This window comes from Camelus dromedarius, chromosome 27 (genome assembly GCF_036321535.1).
Source record: "Camelus dromedarius isolate mCamDro1 chromosome 27, mCamDro1.pat, whole genome shotgun sequence".
Classification (NCBI taxonomy): domain Eukaryota; kingdom Metazoa; phylum Chordata; class Mammalia; order Artiodactyla; family Camelidae; genus Camelus; species Camelus dromedarius.
In genome coordinates this window covers 6,584,398-6,609,763 of record NC_087462.1, presented here as the reverse complement: position 1 = coordinate 6,609,763, position 25,366 = coordinate 6,584,398, and the positions used below count along the sequence as shown (strand labels likewise).

Sequence of the window (25,366 nt, the reverse complement as noted above, 5' to 3'; positions counted from 1 at the left end):
TTTGCTTATTTCCTTTTTTTCCCAATCATCTTGTCTTTTAAAAATGGTGTCCAAGCTACATAGAACTGAAAACCTAACAAGTGTCTCAGAATTCTTCCTCATGGAACTCTCAGATGATCCAGAACTGCAGCCTTTCCTCTTCGGGCTGTTCTTGTCCATGTACCTGGGGATCATGTTGGGGAACCTGCTCATCATCCTGGCTGTCAGCTCCGACTCCCACCTCCACACCCCCATGTACTTCTTCCTGTCCAACCTGTCCTTGGCTGACATCGGTTTCATCTCCACCACCGTCCCCAAGATGATTGTGGACATCCAAACTCACAGCAGAGTCATCTCCTATGAAGGTTGCCTGACTCAGATGTGTATTTTTATCATTTTTGTATGTATGGATGACATGCTTCTGACCGTGATGGCCTATGACAGGTTTGTGGCCATCTGTCATCCACTGCACTACCTGGTCATCATGAACTCCTACCTCTGTCGCTTCTTCATTTTTGTATCTTTTTTTATTAGCCTTTTGGACTCCCAGCTGCACAATTTGCTTGTGTTACAGGTCACCTGCTTTAAGGATTTGGAAATGTCTAATTTCTACTGTGACCCTTCTCAGCTCCTCGACCTTGCCTGTTCTAACACTTTCACCAACAACGTAGTCAGGTATTTTGCTGTTGCCATCTTTGGTTTTCTCCCTTTTTCAGCAATCATATTCTCTTACTATAAAATTCTTTCCTCCATTCTCAGACTCCCCTCATCAGGTGGGAGGTACAGAGCCTTCTCCACTTGTGGCTCTCACCTGGCCGTTGTTTGCCTATTTTATGGAACAGGACTCTGTGTGTACCTCAGCTCAGCCGTCTCACTTTCTCCTAGGAAGGATGCAGTGGCCTCCGTGGTGTACACTGTGGTCACCCCCATGCTGAACCCCTTCATCTACAGTCTGAGGAACAGTGATGTCAAAAGGGCCATGATGGGGTTCCTCAGCAAAGCCACCTAATCTCAGTACCTGTCATCCGTTTGCAGTTTAGGTTGGAAAATGCAGCAGTAGACCTGGGAATCCTACCTCTCTCATCACATCATTTTTGTAGCTTAACACCTGAATATTACTTGTTTGGGAATTTTTAAGTGGGACTGGGGGAGAGTTCTAGGATCCTTTGTATATCTTAATCACTGCATGATAAATATTATAAAATCTATTATATGCTTTCGGTATATCTTTGATGGGGCTTGTTGGTGTTCTGGGATTCTCTGTAAATCATAATCACTGTGTGACTGAATCTTATTATATCTGTGAGATTCAATAGTTTATCACTTGTGGCCCAAAGTCCTTGAAAGATGAATAACTCTCTTTTCATATTTTTAATTTTTACATCTTTTAAAAACAGCTCTTGTCTATTTTCCATACTCATTTCAATTTTAAAATCTGTATATGCAGGTTATGTGTGAGGATGCACATCAGTGCTTCTTAACCTTGGTTTTTATGAAAATCGTCTGAGAATGCAGACACTGGGTCTCACTGCCAGAGATTCTGATTTAATTAGATTTGGCTGTTTCCAGAGCATGAAGGTTTTTAAAAATACTCTTGTGGTTTTACTGTGTGGCCAAAGTTGAGAACTGCTGATCTAAGTCAGATCTTTCATTCGAAGATGACCTGAAGGTCTTGGGTCTTAACTACTCAGTCGGGATAATTTATACTTGGTCTCCTTCAATCTATAGTATCCATTAATATATAGAGATAGCATACATACATCGCTTTTGTGGTAGAGATGTTGGCTTTCAGAAAACTCTTCATAACTAGTTTAATTTACTTTTCATTTTACCACTAAGGATAAACAACTATATCCTGCGTTGATGACAAACTTAGATACTAAAGCAAGAAATGCATTTGATAGAGGATTAATTCATATTAGGTAGTGAGAAGAGATACTGCCCATTAAAATTACTAATATTACTGAAAATGTTATGTATTACTAAAGTATTACATTGTGTGTCCATTTATGCAGACCTAAAGGATTGCCAAATAACCTTGGAAAGGGCCAAAGGAATGTTGCTTTTTGGTGTGTACATTGTTTAATTTCCAGTGTGTTCTGTTGAATTTACTAGCTCCTGTTTTCTTATTGCATCAGCTTTAAGCAAATATAGGAATATAGGAATTTCTAAATCTGAAATTTTTATAATGTAACCTGTATACCTGAGTACTAATCCTAGGTTTTCTACAACATGCATGAAGGGAGTAGTTCTCTCACTGAAATCTGATTAGAAAAAGCTCCCCTGTAATGATAAGCTGAAATTTAAGTCTAACTTATCCTGTTTTCTAGTCATCTGGGAACATTTAAAAATTAAATTATTTTCAAATTGTTTTAATCATTTACATTCAACTAATCTTGTATTGCAAGTGTATTTGCTCCCATTTTACCCTTCCCACCCCTGATTTTGTTACAAGTTTGACCAACCCCACCCCCACAACTCTCACCCCCCCGCCAATTCCATTCATTAGATTTTGAAGACATTGAATATGGGGATGACCTCAGTGTTTAACACCGAGGTTATTCCTGCCCTTCTGGGAGGAGGAGGTTTCTGAAGAACCGAGGAACATTCCGAGGTTCTTGTTCATTAGAATAAAGAAATAGACTGGTGACACCAACTGGTGGAAGTGCCTTGTCTTCATGCTAGCAGGCATATTACTTAACTCTCTTGTTCCCACTCTCAAAATTCACTTGCATACAGCTGTTCAGATTTTCAGTGAGAGAACCTACTCCCTTCCAGGTCACTCATGGCCCCTAAGTTTTGTCATTTTAGATCCTCGTTTCCTTTTATCTCATATCGAAGTGGTTAATTATCTGAAGAGCAATGCCTCAGTTATATGATTTGCCTTCCCCATTCTTCAAAAACAGTTCATGTAGACATTTTGCTCTTGCAAGAGTGTCCTAAATGGCTTCTCAATATTCAGTTTTCCCTCTTTATAAGGCAATCAGATCGACCTTTTAAGTGCAGTCAAAATTTGTGATTTCTTTGCTTAAAACCTTTCAATCATTTTCTGTTACTCCTGGAATAAAATGTAAACTCCTTGCCAAGGTCTGTAAGACCCTTCATTGTTAGTCTCTCCTGTTCCTTTCCAGCTCCCTCACTGATCCCTGCACCAGCACCATCAGTATCACCTGGGAACTTATAGATGCAAATTTTCAAGCCTCACCCCAGACCTACTGAACCAGAACTTCTGTGGCTAGAACGCGACTATCTGTAGTTCAGCAAGTCCACCAAGTGGTTCCACTACACACTGAGTTAGAGAACCACTTGTTTAGACTTGTTTGCTTCCTTATAGTTCCTCAAATAATTCATGCTCTTTCCAGCTTCTAGACTATTACACTTACTTCTCTCTGCCTAGAATTTTCCTCTGCTTTCCTGTTGAACTTTTCACTTAAATACCAACAGTTGAAGATGCCTTCCCTGACCACCCATCTAAATTCTATTGTTCTCTCCATCAAGTTAGTCTCTATTCCTCTCTCACTATCATTACCTTCTGAGTGACTCACACATTTTGAGTGTTATGAGGGACCATCTTTGTACCAGACTGCCTCAGCTATTCTGTCCCAAATTAAGCTGATGCATCAAAAAAGTGAATTTTGCTCATTTTCCTATCTAAAGTTGTTTGTGAGATGTGATGTTATCGGTTTAAGCAGGCAAGACAATGGACAACTTCATTGCTGAAACAATACTTGGTAGAAAATTTGTTGTGAAATCTAGAAAGTTGTTGATTGTGCCAAAGGAAAATTATGTTATAGTCCAACAGGTAAGGAAGACTTTATTCAAGACTGTTGTAATAAGGGAGAGAGATTGAACTCATCTCCACTGAAACAAAAGATGGGAGGACTTTTTAAGTTGGGGCTAGGTAATGGAAAATTACTGGAAGATATTAGGGGGAATGTTGGTTGATATGATTAGGCCATCTGTTTTTGCTAATTGCTGCTTGCTGAATTTAGGTTCCTACCCTCCCACAGAAGGTGGGAGATAGGGTCATTATGTTTCTTGATGATTACATTTCAAAGGGATGGCTCCTGGGTCTTTAAGAATGACATTCCTAGGTTGTAAACTGGAAAGAGGTTGGGAGAAGAATTATACAATTATGCAGTGGGGTAGAGAAAGAATTTACAATTACAAGTTTTCTAACATAAATGCTCTAAGATAAGAGAGGTCAGGAGTTGAAAATCATGAAGAAATCTGTTTAAACTTTAATTAAGGTGAGGGGAATGTTAAAGCAGTCTTGGTCAATAAATATGCAAAATTTCCAGTGTTATTCCAGTGTTGTAATTCTTGGGTTTTTGAATATAGTCTGGCAAGCTAACCTCCATACTGAAGCAGAAGCAGAAGTTTTAAATTATGTTCAAAAGTAATTTGAGTTCTAAAATCAAATGGCAGCATTAACATTGAAAAACAAGACAGATGATTGAGCAGCAAATCTGGAATGGCAACTGGGGTCTATGATCCACAAGGATGTATGGTGGTGGTAACAGATCATAGATGAGCAGACATCAAAAGCGTTGTTTGACTTAGATAACCAAAAATACTGAGTGCAAGTCAGCTCCCACAATTGAAAATCATGATTCTTTTCCCAGTCTGCAGACCCAAGCCTGGCTTCAGACTCAAAGCCTAGAGATTAAAGGGATTAAAGGGGAGGTGGGTCCCCCTTTAGGAAGTTCATTATGGTCCTTCGAAATGGTGACATCCTCGAGAAGAATACTTGATGGCGAGTTGATTCCATTGGACTCCAATCCTGGAGTGGGCAGCGATTCTTCTTTACCAAGATGAATATTTGTGTGTTTATGTGTGCTTTTCCTGCCTTCAGTGCCTTTGCAAACACCACCATCCAAAGACTTAGCTCACCATCCAGTTTCTTTACAGTGAAGAAGATATGAAAATAAACATTGATCAAGAGATCCAATGGTCCTAACATATTCTGCATCATCTAAAACTGCTCAGCAACACATACCTAGAGGGTTGCAAGTCTGTGATTCAATTCCCACTCTCCTGAATTGTAATCCAGTACTCTGTCTTCTTACCATACTTGAAGATATATCTCCTTTCAGCCAAATTTTGTCACCATTTGAACTCTTGTGTTTCAACCTCAGTAAATTCACCTGTAAAATGAAGCAACTAGACCCAACAACTTATTAGCATCTGATCAGTTCTAATATTCTGGACCATGCAGTTTTTCTATCTCTAGTGATGATTTTCTTAGCTTATGTTGGAAATGTACTAGATACATGGAGAAAAGTTCAGCCTTGCTAATAACCAAATGAATAATTTATGTATCAGTGTATTTTCTATTTAGACATATAACATGATCCAATAAACTCCCAGATCCAGAATTTAAGCTCTATAAGGGCAAAGATTTCTGTCTTTTTTTCCCCTTTCACTTCTGTATTCCAGACACTTACAACAGCCTGGAACACCAAAGGTGCTCAGGAAATATTGTCAAATGAATAAATGTGATAAGAATTAGCAATGCTATTGATAAAATGCACTATTTCATAATTCTTATTCGACTGTTCTGAGTATGTACTCAGAGTGGCTGCTACTGACCTGCTGGACTGGAAATCCAATCTGAGGTGCAGCAATGGATACATTAAAGGAGGGGCTGAAGCTAGTAGAGCAATCACCAGAAGCGGTTAAGACAAAGTACAAGGAAATTCTGACCAAAGTCACTTATGGAGGATCGGTAATTAACTAATCTCGACGTGATTAAGAGGCAGGATTTCTTTAAGCAACTGCTGCTACCAGTTTCAGCTCAAAACCCCAGACCAATGTTCCCATCACTGAACATAGAGTGTTCTCCCAAGAACTTTTTGCAGAGCCCTCCTAATGTCCCTGTTCCACAGGCTGTAGATGAAGGGGTTCAGCATTGGGGTGACCACAGTGTACATTACCGAGGCGACCATGCCTCTCCAGGAAGAGGAATCAGTACTGAGATACACACCAAGTCCTGTCCCATAGAACAAAGAAACCACAGACAGGTGAGATGCACAGGTAGAAAATGCCTTACATTTCCCATTAGCTGATGGGATTCTCAGGATTGAGGAGACAATTTGGGTATAAGAGAAAAGGATCCCTGAGAAGGGGACAATGCCGAGAAAACCAGTCACCATATAGAGCAGGGTGTAATTGATGAGTGTGTCGGAGCAGGCAAGTGTGAGAGCCTGAGCAAGTTCACAGTAAAAGTGTTGAATTACCCAGTTGGTGCAGAAGGACAGCCGCAGCATCAGCAGACTCTGGATCAGGGAGTACGTCAAGCTGATGAGCCAGGACACAAGAGCCAGCAGACCACAGAGGCGGGGGTTCATGATGACGGAGTAGTGCAGGGGGTGGCAGATGGCCACAAGCCGGTCATAGGCCATCACAGTGAGGAGAAAGGTGTCCATACTGCCAAAAACCATGAAAAAATACATCTGGGTAATGCAGCCAGCAAAGGTGATGGATTTTCTCTGTGTCTGGATGTTCACCAGCATCTTTGGGATGGTCGTGGAAGTGAAACAGATGTCAGCAAAGGACAGGTTGGAGAGGAAGAAGTACATGGGGGTGTGGAGGTGGGAGTCAGAGATGACAGCCAGGATGATGAGCAGGTTCCCGAGCACAGTGACCACAAACATGGACAAGAACAATCCAAATAAAATGGGTTGCTGCTCTGAGTCTTGGGAAAACCCCAGGAGCAAAAATTCTGAAACACTTGTTTGATTTCCTGGTTCCATGTTGCTGATGCATCAGCTAGATGATTGAGGAAGGGTAAGAACATGAAACAGCCACCGGACAGACTCTAGAGTCTTTCTCCTTTTTAAATTTCGTAAAGTGGAGGACTGGGTATAAAAGCTTTAACATGTCAGAATTTAGGAATCCTACATTGTTATTTGTTATATGCAACATTTCATAATAATATTTCAACTGCTGTCCATTGGCCTCTGGGACACTCATCCATCCTCTTTATTTCTGGCTTAGAATCATCAAATCTACAAAGTTAAGAGCAACTTTGGACGTTAAAATGGTTCATACTCGCTCTAACACATATGTGAAACATGAGGTCCGGTGAAGTTTAGTAATTTGATCTGAGTTATCTGCCTTGTCTGGGACTCATAAAAGGGTTAGATAATTATGCCTCAGAGGTGAGAAAGTTTGAGAGAATATCCCAAGTATCTGGACAGAGTATTGCAGGATGAGTAGAATTTAGGTTTACTTCTCATGGAAAAAGAAAGAAAGAAAAAGAAAATATTTTCACTAAATAATAGGCCACATTTAGAAATGTTTAATGCTTGGTGTACCAAGAACCATCAGTATCTTGTAGGAACAGGTCCAGATGCTCTCTGGACATTTGTCACTTGACAGAACACCCTTCATTTGTGAAGTTAAGGGGTTGGTTAAAATGTCCAAGGAAAAAAGTGTAGCTATCAAGGCTTAAACCATTTCAATACCACAAGATACTGAAAAGGTCACAAACAGAATTTTGAGTCATGCCTTTTACTTTCCCTCTCTCACCCACCCTCCCCCAACTTTATACACTGCAGCCGTAGATGCCAGGAAACTCAGGTCCTCCTCTCTTGAAGATCTCTGACAAGGGCCATGGATAGAGTGCAGAGAAGGGTCCTTTAAAGAAACAGGAGATGCTCCAAAGCAAATGAGGACAATGGAGAATAATTCACAAAGGACTTGTCTAGCCTCAGTGAAGACAGAGGCTTTAGAGTTCTTGGGCCAAGTAACAGGAGAAAAGAACACGAAGAGAATCACCGTAAGGGATGTAAAATTCTATCAATACCTGGGGGCATCCTTTTGTATACCTCAGGCTGGTAACAGTATCACTACTCAGTGTGTTTCTGGGAAGAGCTATGAAGTTAGAGTGAACTCAGGGTTTAGCCTCTTCCTCCCTCTCCCCATAATCTCCATCAACCTTCCACCCAAAGAACATATAACTGAAGTAAAAGCTCACTCTGTAATGGCAACTTCAAACAAGTAGTCTAGCCATCCACTCTTCCACGCAGTTAGCCTCTAGAGCTGCTCCTTCTCCATAGACATGCTAGGGTGTCCTCTGCCTTATGCTAAATAACAGTCAATGCCTTTTCCACTCACCCACCTCTTTTTCCTCCTTCCTACAACACTTACTGGGCTATGCAGGCTTGGCAATGTAAGCCCACCACAGGGGCCAACTCCTCTGAACCTTGTTCTCTCATGAAGGATGGATGCTGAAGAAAGAGGTCTGTCCCACCAAAAGACAGGGATACGGAGCCAGCCATTTGGTTTGGAGCCTGGTTGATTTCTCCTGGGGAAGGCATGAGTGTCTTGGGTCTGGAACACGGGGGCCTTAGTGACTAGGAGATGATGTGTTACAGATTTTGTGGCCCTGGGGGCTGAAAACCCTCTGAAGCTTGTTAGACAAATTGATCAGTCGATCTTGCATTCTTTGATCAGTTTGACTCCTCAATGGCAGGGACAGGACGATGTCTCTGACTTGCCACTTCATTATTCCCTGGGAGACTTACAAAGGGGCTAGCTGTGATTTCTCTCTGCTGGGTTCCTTTCCTCAGGGAAGAATCACTCTAGTCTCCCTCGGATTTCCTCTTAGGAACAAGTGTCAGCATTTTCTGACTCACAGGTTCCTCATTTGGAAGATGGCAGTGTACCAAAGGATTCACTAGGGTAACGGTTCTCAAACTGTAGCCTGAACCACGATGACCCTGAGGACTTGTTACAACATAGATTGCTGAGTCCCGCCCCAAGTTTCTGTCTCGTAGATCTGGGTTTGGGTTGGATCATTTGCATTTTTTATGAGCTCTAAGTTTTGCTGCTCCCCATAACAATCCTTTGAGAACCATTGCCCCTGGGGCAATTCATAATTTTAGCTGACTCTGAACCATCATAAAATTAATGGAAAGGAAGAAAACTTAAACACAGGCACAAAAGGATGCTAATTGTGGGTCTGTGTGTATGTTTATGTAAAATATGTGTATACATAGAGAAAAAGACTGGTAGGAAATGAAGTGTAAACAACAAAAAGAAAAACATTGTCACCTGAGTTCCTGCTTTCCATTCTTTGGGGCATATACCTAGATGGAACTGTTGAATCCTGAAAATCTACTTCTAAAAGCATGCCAAATGATCAGACATTTGAGTGAACAGTGCCCTAAGACACTGAGGAACAAATCCTGGTAAGTCCCAATGACACTATTCTGCACTTTGGTAGTCCTTAGTAGAAAAGTAAAGAGGCAAAGAGTCAGGATGTCAGGACAGTGGATCTGGAAAATTTTGATAGGGGCTTTGCACCTAGTTGTCTCATCATTTAATTAATCAGTCAAATCTGATGAATCTTACTGAATGATTTAGGCCAATTATTGTGTAAGACCCCAGCATTAAATGCATAAAAACAAGACATCAGACAGAATTCCACCATAAAATGAAAAAAGTCTGGCTAATGCTTTGAGAGAGAAAAAAATTGTGTTTCCCAAAGAACAATTTGAGTAGAAATAACAACTCCTCTAGTAGGTGTCAAACAGACTCTTTATTAAACCACATTAAAATTCTAAAAGTGAACAAAAAATATACTTACAGTAGGCTTTAAAACAACAAAGGATCTCTGAGAGATATACTCACTCCAATAACTGCAGGATTATTCACAATAGCCAAGACATGGAAACAACCTAATGGCCCAGATGAACAGAAAAAGAAGATATATATAATGATACAGAAGGATACACACACACAGACATAGACACACACACAGACACACACATACACACACACAATGGGATATTTTTCATTTTTCAGCCATGAGATAGAAGGGATCTTGCCATTTGTGATCACATGGGTGGACTTTGAGGATATTATAATAAGTCAGACAGAGAAAGACAAATACTGTGTGGTATCACTTATATGTGGAATCTAAAAAAAACCAAATGAGTAAAAACAGACATGGTAGTTACTAGGGGCTGGGAGGTAGGGGGTAAGACAGAAGTTTTGTAACAGTGCAAATTTGCAATGAGTAGTAAATAAGTCCTAGAGATCTAATGCCCAGTATAGTGAATACAGACAACAATACTGTATTATAATAATCAGACTCTTGGGGAGGGTAATAGCTCAGTGATAGAGCATATGCTTAGCATGTATGAGGTCCTGGGTTCAATCTCCAGTGCCTTTATTAAAAAAAAATCAAACTTGCTAAGATTTTAGAACTTAATTATTCCAATCACTAAAAGGAAATAATTACATAATGTGATAAAGGATGCTACATTGGCAACCATATTACAATATATAAATGTATCGCATTAACATCTTAAACTTAAGATGTTATATGTCCCCTATATTTTTTTAAAAAAGACAGAGGATACAGCACTGGGGGAGAAAGGAAGCACAGGCAAGCAGAGATCCAAGACACCCAGGCATGTACAAATACTTCTCTTGGACACCCAGGATGTGTGTTTTCTTCCAATCACAGAGATCCAAGACACCCAGGCATGTACAAATACTTCCCTTGGACACCCAGGATGTGTGTTATCTTCCAATCATAAACCACCAAGATAACTGCAGATGTCTCAGCGTCAGGCAAGCAAAGGCATGCATTTACTATTATTTAACTATTTACTATTTATATAACCATTTACTATTATATAACCCCATTGGTTACATAGCCAAAATCAGTCTACGTAAACTTGTTAATCAACCTCAGCTTCAGGCACAGTACGGCACTCACAATAAAGAAAAGCCCTATGGACGGAAGAAATGTGGGAGAGCTTCTGTTCACTCAGCAAGCCTTGGTGTACATGTACCAACTCACACTGCTAACACACGTGCCAGATGTAAGGGAAGTGGAAAGGTCTCCACTGTGTCCTTAAGCCTTAGTAGACAATTAGAAACACACAGTGGGGACAAACCTTTTAAATGTGACACATGTGGGAAAGCCTTTACTACTTCCTGCAGTCTTGCTAAACATTGACGATCTCTAACTGCACAGAAGACTTTTAAATGTGACCAATGTGGGAAAGCCTTTGTTAATCTCACAGATCTTACTCAGCATTTTAGAACTCACACTAGAGAGAAGCCTTTTGATTGTAATAAATGTGGGGAAAGATTAACTCTTTCTTCATATATTAACGGCCACAAGCGTATTCACACAGGAAAAAAACCCTATGGATGTAAGGACTGTGGCAAAACCTTTACCCAGTCCACAACCCTTATTCAACATATAAGAACTCACACTGGAGAGAAGCCATTTAAATGTGACAAATGTAGAGAGCCTTTGCTTCTTCCTCATGTCTTTCTAGACATTTTAGATCTCACACTAGGAAGACGCCTTACAAGTGAAATATATGTGGGAACATTTGCAAATTCTTTATCCATTGTCAGGCACAAGCATGTGCACACTGGAGAAAAACCTATTAAGGAATATGGGAAAGCTTTTGTTCCTCCTGATTCACTTGGACAACATGAAAAGAAAACACTGGGGAGATACTCTACAAATGTTAAGAATGTGGGAAAGCCATCAGTCTCACCACAGTGAAGCCATGCTATTGAGAAACATGGAAAGACCATCACTACTTCCTCAGTGAAATATACATTCTGTAAATATGGGAGATCTTACAGCAGAGAGAAACCCTACTGATGTAAGATATGAGGGTAATTTTGAATTCTGCTAAATACATTCGCGTTCACTTGTAATCTCACTTTGGAGAAAAACCTATGAATGTGAGAAATGTTGTGAAGTCATTATTTTCTATGGGTTTGTTCCTGATTCTTAATAAACATGGGGTGATTTACAGTCAAGAGAAACTGAATGTAGAGTATTTGGGCAACACTACCCAGAGTCTGAAATCTTACGGTTTGCTAAGAGGCTCGGCGTTCTGGGTGGTTCTGCAGATTTATTTGAAGCATCTGTGGCTCCGACCATTCTTACACACAATGGGACTTCTGTTCCCCTCATAGCCAGACCTGGACCGTCTCGTGGCTACACCTTCCAGGTTGCACCGTGGTGAAAAGTGGGCCTGCAGGATTCACACTTAATCCTCTTCTAAGCCCCTGGATTCCCTTGTTGGACTGACATTGTCTTACATCGTGAAGAACGCGACTGCTTGACTGTGTACAGTGTTCACCACCCTCGTTTACAGTGAGGCATCCTGGCCTCGGGGAGGGATGTTGTTCATCTCTTGTCAATTTTGTAAAATTACCATGTGCCTCTCAGCCCTGATCCTTTCAGATAAAGGTCAGGGTCAAGCATGGGATGAGTGGAGAAAAAGCAAGATTACGTCTACTAACGTGAGACACCCCAATTTCACAACTTTTGTGGGTGAACAGCAACCGTAGCACCTGGGGGAGAATCTGTCACCTTGAGCTGTGCAAGAAGCTCATGTGACCACCATTCTCCTTTTAGTCTCTGTGAGTTTGCTTGCTCATATAGGCGAAATGATGCAGTATTTGTGTTTCTGATAAAGGTTTTTTTTTTCTTTTTTGAGATATTAAAGTTCTCTGGTTTGGTGTCTAAATGTAGTAATAGCAATTACAGCACCCACGTAGTTCAAACTCTATTTTCCCCCTTTGCCCCTAATATTTATATAGTGGTGCCCTGCTGAGTACTCTGTAACGTGTCGAATGACCTAGGATTCAGTTCCCTGTGGCCCCCTTTTAATCTTCGTTTGGTGAACACGGGCAGGTAGTTGACAGGTCCGTGTCTGTCTCCTCAACCAAAAATGGGGAAAAGTAACAGCGTCCTTTCCTCCGGTGGGATGGGAAGCCCTACGGAGCACTTTTACATCAGGAACCCGTGCCTAGTCCAGTCCCTGCCTGGTCTGGCCTCCGCCTTTCCCTCGGACAGGCCCCTGTCTGTCCGACACACTTCCACCTGCGGACGCTCGGAGCTCGCAGCGCAGGAAGGTCACAGCTCCGCTCCCCTCGGTTCCCTAACGGCCCGTCCTGCGCCCTCTGCCCCCGAAGCCCCGCCCCCAACCAGAGACCGGAAGCGGAAGTACGTGCTCGCAGCCATCTTGCAATGTAGCTGCTTGTCCCGTCCGGTTGTTCGGGGCTCTGGTCTCCGCGGAGTCCGGAAGTCGGGCGGCCTCAAGTGGTGGCCGTCGTGCGTGGACGCCGGGGAGCTTGTCGTTCCTTCCCGGCCGCGCCGACCGCCGCGGCATCTCTTCCGGCGGCTCCCCGCCCTGGAGTCACTCCCGCTGCCGGCCGTTGGGCGCCTGTTCCAGGGAGGAGGCCGGTCGCGAAGTGTAGTCAGGGATGGTCCGCGGAGCCTTTTCATCCGCAGCTCGCCCCTTTTCAGCCTAAGCAGCCTCGCCAGAGTCGTTTCGCTAGAAGGAAAAGCATCTCTGTTCTTCGGTCACGGCGACTCCAGCCCCGACGCCTTCACCGACCTGGGAATTCGAGAGGTTTGGCTGAATTTGTTCCGGTGGTGGGCTTCAGTTATGCTTGGTAAATTATACTCAGGTGGAAAGATAAATATTCTTAGGTTATTAGGAGAGGACGTGTATTTGATTACATTAAATACCTGACTGACTCAATGCCTATAAAACAAATTTTACTACCTCGGAAAAGCTGGGCTAGGCAGCGCGACCTCATCTCACCTGACTTCCAGGGCCCTGTGAATCCCCCAGAACTTCAAACTAAAGAAGTCTAAGAAAAAAGACAATGGAAGCTTCTTTTTATAGTACCAGAAATTTGAACTGAATTTGCTATAATTTAGGAAGAACTTCCAAGTGGGTTTTCCTTAAATTAGTAATTTGAGAATATTCAAACACAAAGACAATATGAAAACTCAATCCGGTAAATCCCCATTAACCTAGATTTGCCAATTATGAAAATTCTGCAACTTTTCTGTCTCTCTCCACATACAGAGTTTTATATGCTGGAATTAAGTTGCAGACATTAGGACACTTTATACCTAAATCTTAAGAATAAGTGCATTGTCTTATGAAACCGACAATCCTTTATCCCACCTAAAAAATAAGTATTGATAGAATTATATGAGTAGTCTGTATTCAAGTCGAATTTCTTCAGCTATTCCAAATATAATTCTTCCTATTACAGTTCACATGTTGCACTAGGTTATTAGATCCCTGTAGTCTTTCAATATGCCCACATCTGCCCACATCTCTTTTCATACTGTTTTTTATGAGACCCAGACCTTTGTCTTACAGAGAACACAATTCTCTGGTATTTCTTTTTCTTTTCTTTTTTTCCTTTTTCAGTTTTATTAGGTAGAAATTCTCTGGTATTTCTGATTCTGTTCTCAGTATTGTTAATGTCCCCCCACCCCCAACCTCCCCTTAATTCCTGCAAACTAGAAATTTAATTAGAGGCTAGATAGTAACTTACACATTTTGTAGATGATGCTTTGTGTGCTTCCTGTTGCTTCTCATCAGGATGCAAGTAAATGTCGATTTTTCCACTACTTAAGCTATACTACCTTTGATCATTCAGTTAACATGGTGACCACCAGAACTTTTCATTCCTAAATTTTATTTTTCCTTTGTAATTAGTATGCGGGAGTGAGTCTTGGCACTGCGAATATGCTGTCTCCTGATACTTTTTCTTTTCCTGGATGATACATTTTTGAGACTTACAAAATAGGTGATCTTCTGGTTCGTTTGTTTGCTGTTCATTAGCTGGCAGTTTCTTCTCTTTTATTTCATTTTTTAACCTTTTGATTATCATTGTTTACTCCTGGATTCTCTCTCAACATATTGAAATTAATATATTATTACTCTTTTTGATGGTTCAAGTTTATCTAGGGGCAGCTTTAAGTTCTCTCCAATTGATATACCACTGATGTTTGAACACTTTATTGATTGGATCCAATCAGCAAAATATTGTCCACATAATGGATCATATGATGTTTTGTGTAATGTCAAGACCTTTGAGGACTGCTTTTTAGCAGAGAACGGGAAAAATGACGTAACCAGGGGTCACTGCTGTGAAGATACAATGTTGGTCCTTCCGAGTAAAAGCAAATACTCCCAGTTATTTTTTTCAAATTTGTATGGAGCAAAGGGCATTACTGACGTTAATATCTATGTACCAAATGCCAGAGATTGTGCTGATTTGTTCCAGTAACAATACTGTATTTGGAATAAGAACTGCAACTTGATTGATAGCCTGATTAAGTTTATGATGTCCACAGTCTTTCTTCAAAATTCATGTCATCTCTGCACAGGCCACAGTGGTGAGTTAAATGAGGATGTGATAAGTGTCATGTCCCCTGGTTCTTTCACATTTTTGATGGTGGAATTCATCTTTAAAATTCCTCTAGGCATGTTGTATTACTTCTAGTCTATTAATTTAAGGCATGGAGAATTCTAGGATTCTCCATCTAACTTTTACTATTTTAATAGTCTTCTCCCCATGGGTCAGAAAATCAATTTAAGAAATTCTACCAGTTGCAAAGAATGTCTGTATTCCAATGATATGTTTAGGAATGGGGGCTAACCACATGGTTAGTACGCGGTTCAACTGGTCTCTCTTTACGTTCATTGAGTGGACTCCATTTGTCTCCTGACTACCTTATGCTTTGACTTTGGTGGTGGGACACAGTGGGATTTGGGGATATAATTCCCCAGAAATTAGTCAGGGTCAGTCTGGGTATTTCCTTTTCTCCAACACACAACTGCAGCTCTAGGGGAAGGCTTGAAGGGACATTTATAGTGTGGATTGTAGTGAATGTGCAAGATCCTTCCTTTGATGGAGGCTCCACAGGTCAATTTTGTGAGTTGACCTATGTCTGGGTAAGAGGCCTTGATTCTGGTGTTTGGCTGCTGGACTTAGGACTTCTTGTTACATAGATCAAGCCATATTTTGGTACACAGGTACTCCTCTCACTAGTCTTATTTCTCAGTACCTTCATGAGGAGAGTGGCTTCTAGGCCTTCATCATAGGTCGATAAAAGGCATCTGTGGAGACCACATAAGGTATATCCAGTGCAACATTCCTATCTCTAGGATTTCCTCCTTCACATCATGCAAGGAAAGCTTTGGCATAGCATCCTCATTAACTATAGCTCAACACTGAGTCCAAATGTCAGTCATCCAGCCAAATAATATAGAGCCATCCCCAAGCACATGAGCTAATATGTTAAATCCAAAATACCTAAAATGTGCATCCATGTCATTGAAATGGCTCAGTCTAATCTGATATTCCACCCTCCTTGGTCTAATACCCTATAATCCATTTCCACATATGTTCCCTAGGTTTTCTCAGATACGTATTAGTGGAGGTGGAATTATTTTGTTTTGTCAGCTGTTCTCCCTTACCTCACATCTTACATCTTTCCCATCGGATTTTCACTAGTTCTGAGCGTAGAGGCAAGAGCAGGTGGTTGTGATGGGTCTTCGTTTGTTTGTTTGGGGGGTTAGGTTTATTTATTTATTTTTAGAGGAGGCACTGGGAATTGAACCTAGGACCCTGTGCATGCCAAGCATGCACTCTACCACTTGAGCTATACCCTCCCCACCTCTGGTAGGCCTTAAGGAGAGTCCCTTGCCAGGTATCTGTACCAAGTGAGATTATCACAGGATTGTAAGTTAGGAAGGCTAGTCTCCTCAGAAACCAAAGGTCTGCTTCCCTGCTAAAGGGGGTTCAGAGTGTCTTGTGGGTTCAAGATTATGAGTTTCACCTGCGTCCAGCTAGAGGTCTTCATTCCCAGGTTCCTCTCTTCCCTGATCACTTCTCTCATTTTCACATCAGAAACCAGACAAGACCACCTTAGCTGCTGTTGTACGAATACAACTGACAAATACTAGGAAAAGGTGGTTCTCTGAAGACTCATAAAATAGAAAATGTGTGCAGCGTCTGACTTGGCCCTGCTTCCCTGCCAAGGCAAGAGGGGGAGAGAAGACCTCCCAAACTTGAGTGTTTCCACCATGACACTGTGGAGACTGCATGGTACTTGAAATGTAATCTGAGTTTTTTGTAAAAACTTAGACTTTTTTCCTTAATTTTTGGACCAAAAATAGACTAACCAATGGTTATTTCCATTTTCTCTCATTATCTTACCCAAGAACCAACAGCATATATGTTCTTTCAGTGCGTGTGTATGTATATATGTATTGTACACCCTTTACATCCTTACAGGCTCAACTGTTTTCCCACAGAACTTGATGAGCTGATGTATCAGTGATGAGCATTCTCCCATAGGAATGTTGTATCTTTAAGGCTTAGTACATTTCCTCTCTGTGGTACTGCTCTATGCCTAGCACAGGGACAAAACTTTTTAATTATTCACTGAAAGAATAAAGGGGAAAAAACAGAGATAAGAACTTAAAAGGAGGCCAAGCTTCTGCAACATCCATCAAGAAGTTCAAGTAAGTGCACCAAATAAAAGTTACTACTTATTCATAAACTATCCATGACCTGATTTGAAATTCCAACTTTATGAAATAATACACTGCTATATATGCCTGTATATTATCTGCTCTTCTGTCTGCTAATATAATTTACTTAAGCCTCTGTCATATCCTTGGATTATAATACTTTCACATTGTTTTCATATTTAGTAGTAAAAATACAATGGTAGCTAATGTTCTTTGCATCTACCATGCTAGACGCTTCACAGATTTTAAATTTATGCCCATAACTACACAATGGTGTAGATACAATCATAATTTCTGTTTTGTTTCTTGGAACAGCTTTATTGAGATACAATTTGCATACAACAGACCCATCTGATTTATACAATTGAATGTGGTTCAGTATATTGTCAGACTGGGCTATCCATCACAATCTTAGAATTTTTCCATCACTTCAAAAGCAACCTCGAGCTGTCGAAACACCCATTTCATTCCTCCCTTCATATCTTGGCAACCATAAATCTACTTTCTGTCTCCATAGGTTTGTGCTTTCAAGATATTGCATATAAACGAAATCATACAATCTTTTATTAATAGGTTATTTTCACTTACAGTGTTTTTCAAGATTCATCTGTGTTGTACCACACAGGGCTCATGTCATCTTGGCTTCTGGAGAATTTCCACACGAATGTGCCACTTTTGTCACTCACTAAGAAAAGCTGGGACCAAATCTGCATCGTTTATCTTGTTCACCACTTACTGATGACACTGCCATTAGGAGGCTGGGCAGCGGAATGAGGTCGGTCCGCAGTAGTGATCTCAAACGTGGCCCACAAGGTTCTCAGACTCGGGCAACTGTAACAGGTTCTGGCAGGAGCCATCGGTCTTATTTCAGACGATCAGAATCCATCTGAGGCCAATCTGTGACCCTTACTCATTGCCAGTAATTAAAGGGGGCAGCAGGTGGGCTGAGTAACAAGGTGCACACCTCAAATTAAACTACAGCACGGCACACTCCTCCACACGTGCAAACATTTAATACAAAGGTGTACATGGAATTCCTGCTCCGGATTTACTGTGAAGGTTGATTTGAAGTATCACTACAGTGGTTTCACTCAACCTCAGTAAAGTGTCATCAGCAACTGCAGGCACGCACGACGGCCATACCCGACCACCCAAGGTTAAGGTTGCTCAAGCATCAGAACTCTGAAGGCTAAAGTGGGGTCATGCACATCTGTCTGACCCCAAGGCCCACACTCAGGAGCTGCTGGGGACGGAGTCCAGCACAGCACATTGTCAGGACTGGCTACGGTCACAGGTGTTCCTGTACATTCACAGCACATGGATGGAATAACAAACACAGAAGCAAGTCTTATCAGTGACAGCTGGTGTGTGACTCGGATAAGTGACACGGTTGTTTTGCCAGCCTGTGGTGCCAGGTTTAGGGGTGAAAGAGAACATTCTTTATTCTCACTTGAGCTTCCTGCACAGCTCGAGGTGACAGACTCTCCCCCAGGTGCTACGGTTGCTGCTCACCCACAAAAGTTGTGAAATTGGGGTGTCCCACGTTAGTAGACGTAATCTCGCTTTTTCTCCACTCATCCCCTGCTTGACCCTGACCTTTATCTGAAAGGATCAGGGCTGAGAGGCACATGGTAACTTTACAAAATTGACAAGAGATAGACAACATCCCTCCCCCAGCCTGGATGCCTCACTGTAAGTGAGGGTGGTGAACACTGTACACAGTCAAGCAGTCGTGTTCTCCACGATGTAAGACAGTGTCAGTCCAACAAGGGAATCCAGGGGCTTAGAAGAAGATTAAGTGTGACTCCTGCAGGCCCACTTTTCACCACGGTGTAACCTGGGAGGTGTAGCCACGAGACGGTCCAGGTCTGGCTATGAGGGGAATGGAAGTCCCATTGTGTGCAAGAATGGTCAGGGCCAAGTCACAAATGCTTCAGCTAGATCTGCAGAACCACCCAGAACGCTGTGCCCTGAGGAAACCCTAAGATTTCATGTCAGGGCAGTGCTGCCCAAATACTCCACATTCAGTTTCTCTTGACTGTGAGCCACCCCATGCTCATTAAGAATAAATAAGAATCTTGTGGAAATGACTCTACAACATTCTTACATTCATAAAGTTCTCCACAGTGAGATTACAAGCGAACATTACTGTATTAGCAGAACTAAAATTAACCCACATCTCATGTCAGCAGCGTTTCTCTCCACTGTAAGGTCTCCCATGTGTATGTAACGTGTATTTCACTGAGGAAGTAGTGACGGTCTTTCCATGTTTCTTGACAGTATGGCTTCACGGTGAGTCCTCACATGCCGGCTGTGAGGAGACTGATGGCTTTGCCACATTCCTAACATTTGTAGAGCACCTCCCTGGCGTTTTTCTCTCATGATGTTGAAGTGAATCACATAGAAAAAATTTTTCCTACATTCCTTCCATTGACCAGGTTTCTCACCAGTGTGCGCACGCTGATCCCTGATAACGGAAGAACTGGCAGATGTTTCCCACATGTATTTCTTCTTCCGAGTGTGAGATCTACAACGTCTAGGAAGACTTGAAGAAGCAAAGACTTTCCCACATTTATCACATTCAAAAGACTTCTCTCCAGTGAGATTTAAAATATCTAGAAAGAGTTAAGGAAGAAGCAAAGGCATCTCCACATTTCTCACATTGAAATGGCTTCTCTTCAGGGTGAGTTTTTAAATGTCGAGTAAGGCCTGAGAAATGAGTATAGGTCGTCCCACATTTATTACACACAAAAGGCTTCACTCTAGTGTGAGTTTTCAAATGATTAATGAGGTTTGAAGACTGAACGAAGGTTCTCCCACACTCCTTACATTCATAGGGTTTTACTCCAGTATGAATTCAAATGTGAACACGAAGGTGTGAGGATCTTCTAAAGGCCCTACCACACTCCTGACACTCGTAGGGTTTTAGCCCAGTATGAATTCGACTGTGAACATTAAGGTATGAAGACCACTTAAAGGCTTTCCCACATGTGTCACATGCACAAGGCTTCCCGGCACTGTGTGTTTCTAATTGTCTCCTAAGGCTTAAGGACACAGCGGAGACCTTTCCACTCCCCTTACATCTGGCACGTGTGTTAGCAGTGTGAGTTGGTACATGAGCACCAAGGCTTGCTGAGTGAACAGCTCTCCCATGTTTCTTCCATCCATAGGGCTCTTCTTTACCGCGAGTGCCGTCCTGTGCCTGAAGGTGAGGTTCATTAACAAAGGCTCCCCCACCATCACTGCACTCTAAGGCTTTCCCCTGTTTGCTCGATGTCCTGTGCACGTGTGGGGCCAGCCTGACAGCTTTTCCACACTGAGTAAACAGGGAACGTTTTTCTCCAGCACAAGATGTATTGTGTAGAGTAAGGAAGTTTATTCCATCCTGATTATCTCTGCAAATGTTCTTTCCACTTTTGAGTTCTCCTGTGTGTCTTAAGGCACAAGTGTTCCCTGAAGTCTCTCCCACGTTGCTTATAGTCATAGAGTTCCAGGCCACTGAGGCTTCTTTCCTGTGGATAAATGGATGGATGATGATTCAGGGATTTCTCAGACTCATTAACTGATCCAAGTCATCTCAACACAGAACCATCACTACAGTAGCGATGATGACTTTTCCCATCTCCTTGACATTCATACACGTCCTGCCCAGTTGATTTCTTCCAAGTTAAAACAATGAAATCCTCCTGCCAGAATGATGTACCGTATACTCGAATCTCAAAAGATTTCTACATAGTTTCATGGGACTGTTTTTAAATAAGTGGGAATGAGTCCTTGTGGAAATTCTGAAGCAAGTTTCAATCTAGGCCTGGATATCCCCATAATTAGCATCACCAGAATTCTCAGAGAGACATGGCTCTCCCCAGGTGAATGCCACTCATCTCAAACATCTGTCACTGGTGCTCCCGTTCTAGCTAAGGAAGTCCCAAGCTGATCTGAATGTGGAAAATAAATACCTGGTTTGAAACTTACTGATTTTACCACTGCTGTCCCAGTCAACGGTTTTCCCCCAGCGTGTCCTGCTGACGTGCCAAGCCTTTGGTTTTAAGTTGCATTTCCCACCATAAAGGAAAAGAGAGTAACAAATTAAAGACTTTGCAGAAAGAGTGGACCTTAAAGGAGTTAAAACAATAAGACCTATTCTGTGTGTTTCCAAATTAAACATATCTTTTCAAAAGCCAGGACAGATTTGAGGCATTTGGCTATATCAAAAATTAAGCAGTAATATATATTATGTATTCAAAATTCAGCACTTGATTTAAAAAATGATTCTATGAAAATTAAATATGGGGAAAAGAGACAGAATATCATCAGGGAAACTTCTGGTCAAAGAGGATACATCAAAATGATACAACTAAAAAAGGAAACAAAAGGTTATTTTGTGAGATCATAGGAAATTCTGAGTAAATGGAAAGTGAGTACATATGAGAACTTGAAGAAATCACAGAGCATCCGAGACCAATGACCTCCGCCCTCTGAGAGAAAGCACATCTTGACAAGTTTTCTCCTTGTAATTTCAAAACGGAAATTTTTTTGACCAGGGATGTTCTTCACACTCCTCACTCACCCTGGACAGCTCCCCTCTCCTCTGTCCTCAACTCTTCTTGTTCCAACCAGGAGATCAGAGTGGGTTTGAACCACTGATACCCTGTTCACAGGGAAAGAAATGTTCATGGAAAAGGCCCTGCCAAACATGACAAACCTTCCCGTGAATCGGGTCCCATATTTCTAGTGAATGTGGTAAAGTTATTTCCAAAGAGATAAAAAGGTAAATATCCCCTCATCCTGTGCCTCAAAGAGACTGTTTATCTGCGGCCTCTGAAACACAGGTTCAGAACTATATGTACATTTACAAAGCACTAAGACTTTATTAAAATAGGAAATAAAGTAAGTCAAAAAGGGATGTTCATACTCATGGAGAAGCCACTAAACTAGTGGTTGTCAAACTGTGGTGTCCACAAGAATCAGGTCCAGTGTTTGCTAAAACACAGATAACGGGGCCCAAATGCCAGTTTCATTCACTGTGTCGAAGGCGAACTCTGAGAATGCACATTTCTGACGGAGTGATGGTAATGTTCTAAAACCACACTGTTACAGAAACCACATGGGATTAAAACCCATTCCTGTAGAGACTAGTGTCTATTTCCACTGTGTTCAGACTGACATCACCCATCCTGTAAGTGCGTCATATACATCTGCTCCCTAAGAGGCTACAGGAGTGGTGGCGGCCTTACCCGCGGTGGTCAGGTTCTTGCAGTTCTCCAGCATCACATCTCTGTACAGGTTTCTCTGAAAGGAGTCCAGTAGAGTCCACTCCTCTTGGGTGAAGCCCACAGCCACATCAGCAAAGGTCACTGAGTCCTAAACAATCACACACATACTAGCTTATATCAGTAACATAGGAGCTCCTCCAATGATCAGTGGGGAATGAATGTGAGACCCAGTGTCAGTAGAGTTTCATGGTGTCTCATCACCTCCCCCAGGACGCAGTGGTCCGAGGCTCTCTTCTCTCTCTCTACTCACCCATGATCAATGTCCTTCACTTGTGACTTTAACAGAACCAGAAACACAGTCCTAAGCAAACTGCAGACTCTTGTAAATGCTCACGAATAAATAAATTCACTGAGAAATACACACTCTCATCTTCCTTAGCATGCCAGAGCAGCAGGCAAAATCAAAAACATGCAGTCTTAATCGTGAAAGAACACTGAAAGGAGGTAAGTATTGAAACACTGAGATTATTCAGAGTAACCTCTCATCAATATGAGAGCCTCCACTTTGGGAAGGAATTCAACAGGGACTGAGTACTGCAGTGGCTTTATTTATTTAAGAAGCTCAGGAGACAGGCCTGCCTAGAAGGAAATGTGTCCATCTGGTGGATGCAGAACATCATTTTGTAGAAGGATAACTTTCTTCTTACCTGAGGACAATTTCTCACACAGTCAGCCACCATCTGTCTGCCTCTCTCTTTTCCTTAGGAAGGCAGAAAGGGTCCTTTGAAAGAACACCTAGGAGAAAAGGAAGGAGACAGGAGCACCCAGGGAGGACCACAATTCCCACATCCACTGCCTGGAAGTCATTCCATTCTAGCTCCAAATCCCCACACACTCAGGAAATCCCTCAGAGAGGAGACTTGCTGGTAGGAGGATCCTGAGGTCACCACACACCCCCCACCCCCCGCCAGGAATACCTCAAAATGCACCTACACTGGAGCAACTCTCACTGACAACAAAGTAGAGAGAAGCAGAAAGGCACTTCTACAAGCAGCGCTGTAGGAAAAGCTCCACAAGGGGCAGGTAGGACGGGAGGGGAAGCAATCAGGTTGAAAAACATGCCCCCTGGAGGGGACTCAGAAGAGGAGGGGACACTGTGGGCTCAGGTTTGAACCACAAACTGGGGACCCCAGCCTTGTGCTCTGATACCAGGAAGTCAAGCCCCCTTAGCTGGTCTGAAAACAGGAAGGACTCCCAGGATGGCTGCAAGAATCCAAGACTCCATCTGTGAAGAGGGTGCCCAGCTTGCTTCCTCCTGGGAACAAGGTGGAGGAGGCCGATTAAAACTTCCGGAAGCTCTGGTCAGTTTCCCGTGACCGTCCCAGCGTGCGTCCCGGCCCCGCGAGCTCCGGCCCAGCTCCCCCCCAGGGACCAGCCTGCGTTGCCGAGGAAAGTGCACACGTGGGGAACGTAGCTCACTCAGCCCCGGCACTGCCTGCACCTCTGCCTGGCTTGCCCGGGGTCCCGTGTGCGCCTGGCCTGCTACAGCCCTCCTGCCCCAGCGCCGCTCCCCTCTGGGCAGAGGTACCGCTGCTGGGAGGAGAGAGGGCACACACCTGGAGGGGACAGGGTCAACTCAGACCCAACCCTTAGGGCTCCTGCTTCCAGCACCTTGGGACCTGCCCCTGCCACACCGATAGGGTGGTGACAGCCACTGCGCACAGAAGGCCCGGCTCACACGCGGCTGTGGCTCTAGCGCCTCCGTCTCCAGCCCCACTTGACAACAAGGTGACAACTGCCAGCACACCCTGAGCAAAGACCTAAGTCATGCTCACTTTAGATCCAGCAACCCCACCAAAGCCACTGGGCACCACAGACTGCATTGGGACCCGCCCACATAAGGACACCCCTTCAAAAGATGGGATAGGTAACTGCTTCACTTAATTTCATAGAGACGAAGTTAAAATGAGAAGACAAAGGAATTTTTTTTTAATATAAAAGAACAAGGAAAAAAATCCTGATGGGACAACTGATTAAAGAGAGAAATAATATACTGAATAAAGAGTTTAAAGTATTAGTAATAAGAATGCTAACTGCACTTGAGAAAATAGAAGAACAGTGAGAATTGTAACAAGGAACTAAAAAATATAAAAAAAGGACCAGTTAGAGCTTAAGAATATAGTAACTGAAATTAAAAGACACTAGAAAGAGGGGAGGGTATAGCTCAGTGGTAGAGCATGTGCTTAGCATGCACAAGGTCCTGGGTTCAATTTCCAGTACCCCCATTAATGATAAATAAAAACCTAATTACCTCCCTGCTCCACCCCCAAAGAAACGCACTAGAAAGAATTATCAACAGACTAGTTGATAAATGAGAATGCATAAGCGATCTTGAAGACAGAGAGGAAATAAATAAAAGAGACCCCCCTCACACACACACAAAAAGAACCCCACAATAGAAAATACTGGCAAAACCAAGACAAGGGCTTCCAAAAACATAAATAAAACTGATAAGGCTTTAGCCCAGCTTATTAATAAAAAGAGGGAGAGGACCAAATAAACAAAATAAGAAATTAAAGAAGAGATATTACAGCTGACATTATAGAGACACAAATAATCATTTAAAAGACTACTATGAACAGTTATAGGTCAACAAACTGGACAATCTATAATAAACTGAAATCAGATCCTCTGCTAGCTGGCTTAGTGACATATGTGACCATGTGGAAAAAAAGCTATATGCAGCCTTTAGGAGCCAAGGGGGGCCTCAAGCTGGCACCAGCAAGTTATTCTACAGCAGTAAAGAAATGAATTTTGCAAATTACCCAA

General features: G+C 42.4%; 3 protein-coding genes and 1 long non-coding RNA gene across 5 annotated transcripts; 2 read left to right on the top strand and 2 right to left on the bottom strand.

Moving 5' to 3' along the window:
- On the top strand, positions 1-1,226 carry LOC105105413 (olfactory receptor 7E24). The gene has a single exon (XM_010999202.3). It carries the CDS (start codon positions 44-46, stop codon positions 986-988), a length of 945 nt encoding a protein of 314 aa, XP_010997504.1. The 5' UTR covers positions 1-43; the 3' UTR covers positions 989-1,226.
- Positions 1,227-5,801: 4,575 nt separating this feature from the next.
- On the bottom strand, positions 5,802-6,752 carry LOC105105401 (olfactory receptor 7C1). The gene has a single exon (XM_010999193.3). It carries the CDS (start codon positions 6,732-6,734, stop codon positions 5,802-5,804), a length of 933 nt encoding a protein of 310 aa, XP_010997495.1. The 5' UTR covers positions 6,735-6,752.
- A 6,642-nt stretch (positions 6,753-13,394) lies between these two features.
- Positions 13,395-21,295, top strand: LOC135319490 (uncharacterized). 2 transcript variants are annotated; one of them, XR_010378148.1, is made up of 2 exons: positions 13,395-17,315; positions 17,950-21,295. It is a non-coding gene; the product is annotated as an uncharacterized LOC135319490 (long non-coding RNA). The 2 variants fall into 2 exon arrangements; XR_010378147.1 differs by having other exon boundaries at positions 17,915-21,295.
- Positions 20,735-23,474, bottom strand: LOC105087659 (zinc finger protein 426-like). The gene is made up of 5 exons (XM_010978365.3): positions 23,245-23,474; positions 22,559-22,685; positions 21,892-21,972; positions 21,297-21,360; positions 20,735-20,836 (listed from the first exon to the last, which is right to left on the bottom strand). The coding sequence occupies exons 1-4, from the start codon at positions 23,275-23,277 to the stop codon at positions 21,320-21,322; spliced, it is 282 nt and encodes a 93-aa protein (XP_010976667.3). The 5' UTR covers positions 23,278-23,474; the 3' UTR covers positions 20,735-20,836; positions 21,297-21,319.
- Positions 23,475-25,366: the final 1,892 nt, after the last annotated feature.

Bases quoted from the DNA above. Each gene is read 5' to 3' on its own strand.
- LOC105105413 (XM_010999202.3), top strand. From the start codon at position 44: ATGGTGTCCAAGCTACATAGAACTGAAAACCTAACAAGTGTCTCAGAA.
- LOC105105401 (XM_010999193.3), bottom strand. From the start codon at position 6,734: ATGGAACCAGGAAATCAAACAAGTGTTTCAGAATTTTTGCTCCTGGGG.
- LOC105087659 (XM_010978365.3), bottom strand. From the start codon at position 23,277: ATGGTGGCTGACTGTGTGAGAAATTGTCCTCAG. The intron at 22,686-23,244 runs GTAAGAAGAAAG...GTGATTGTTTAG, and splicing joins GTGTGAGAAATTGTCCTCAG to GACTCAGTGACCTTTGCTGA. The intron at 21,973-22,558 runs GTAAGGCCGCCA...CCCTGTGAACAG, and splicing joins CAAGAACCTGACCACCGCGG to GGTATCAGTGGTTCAAACCC.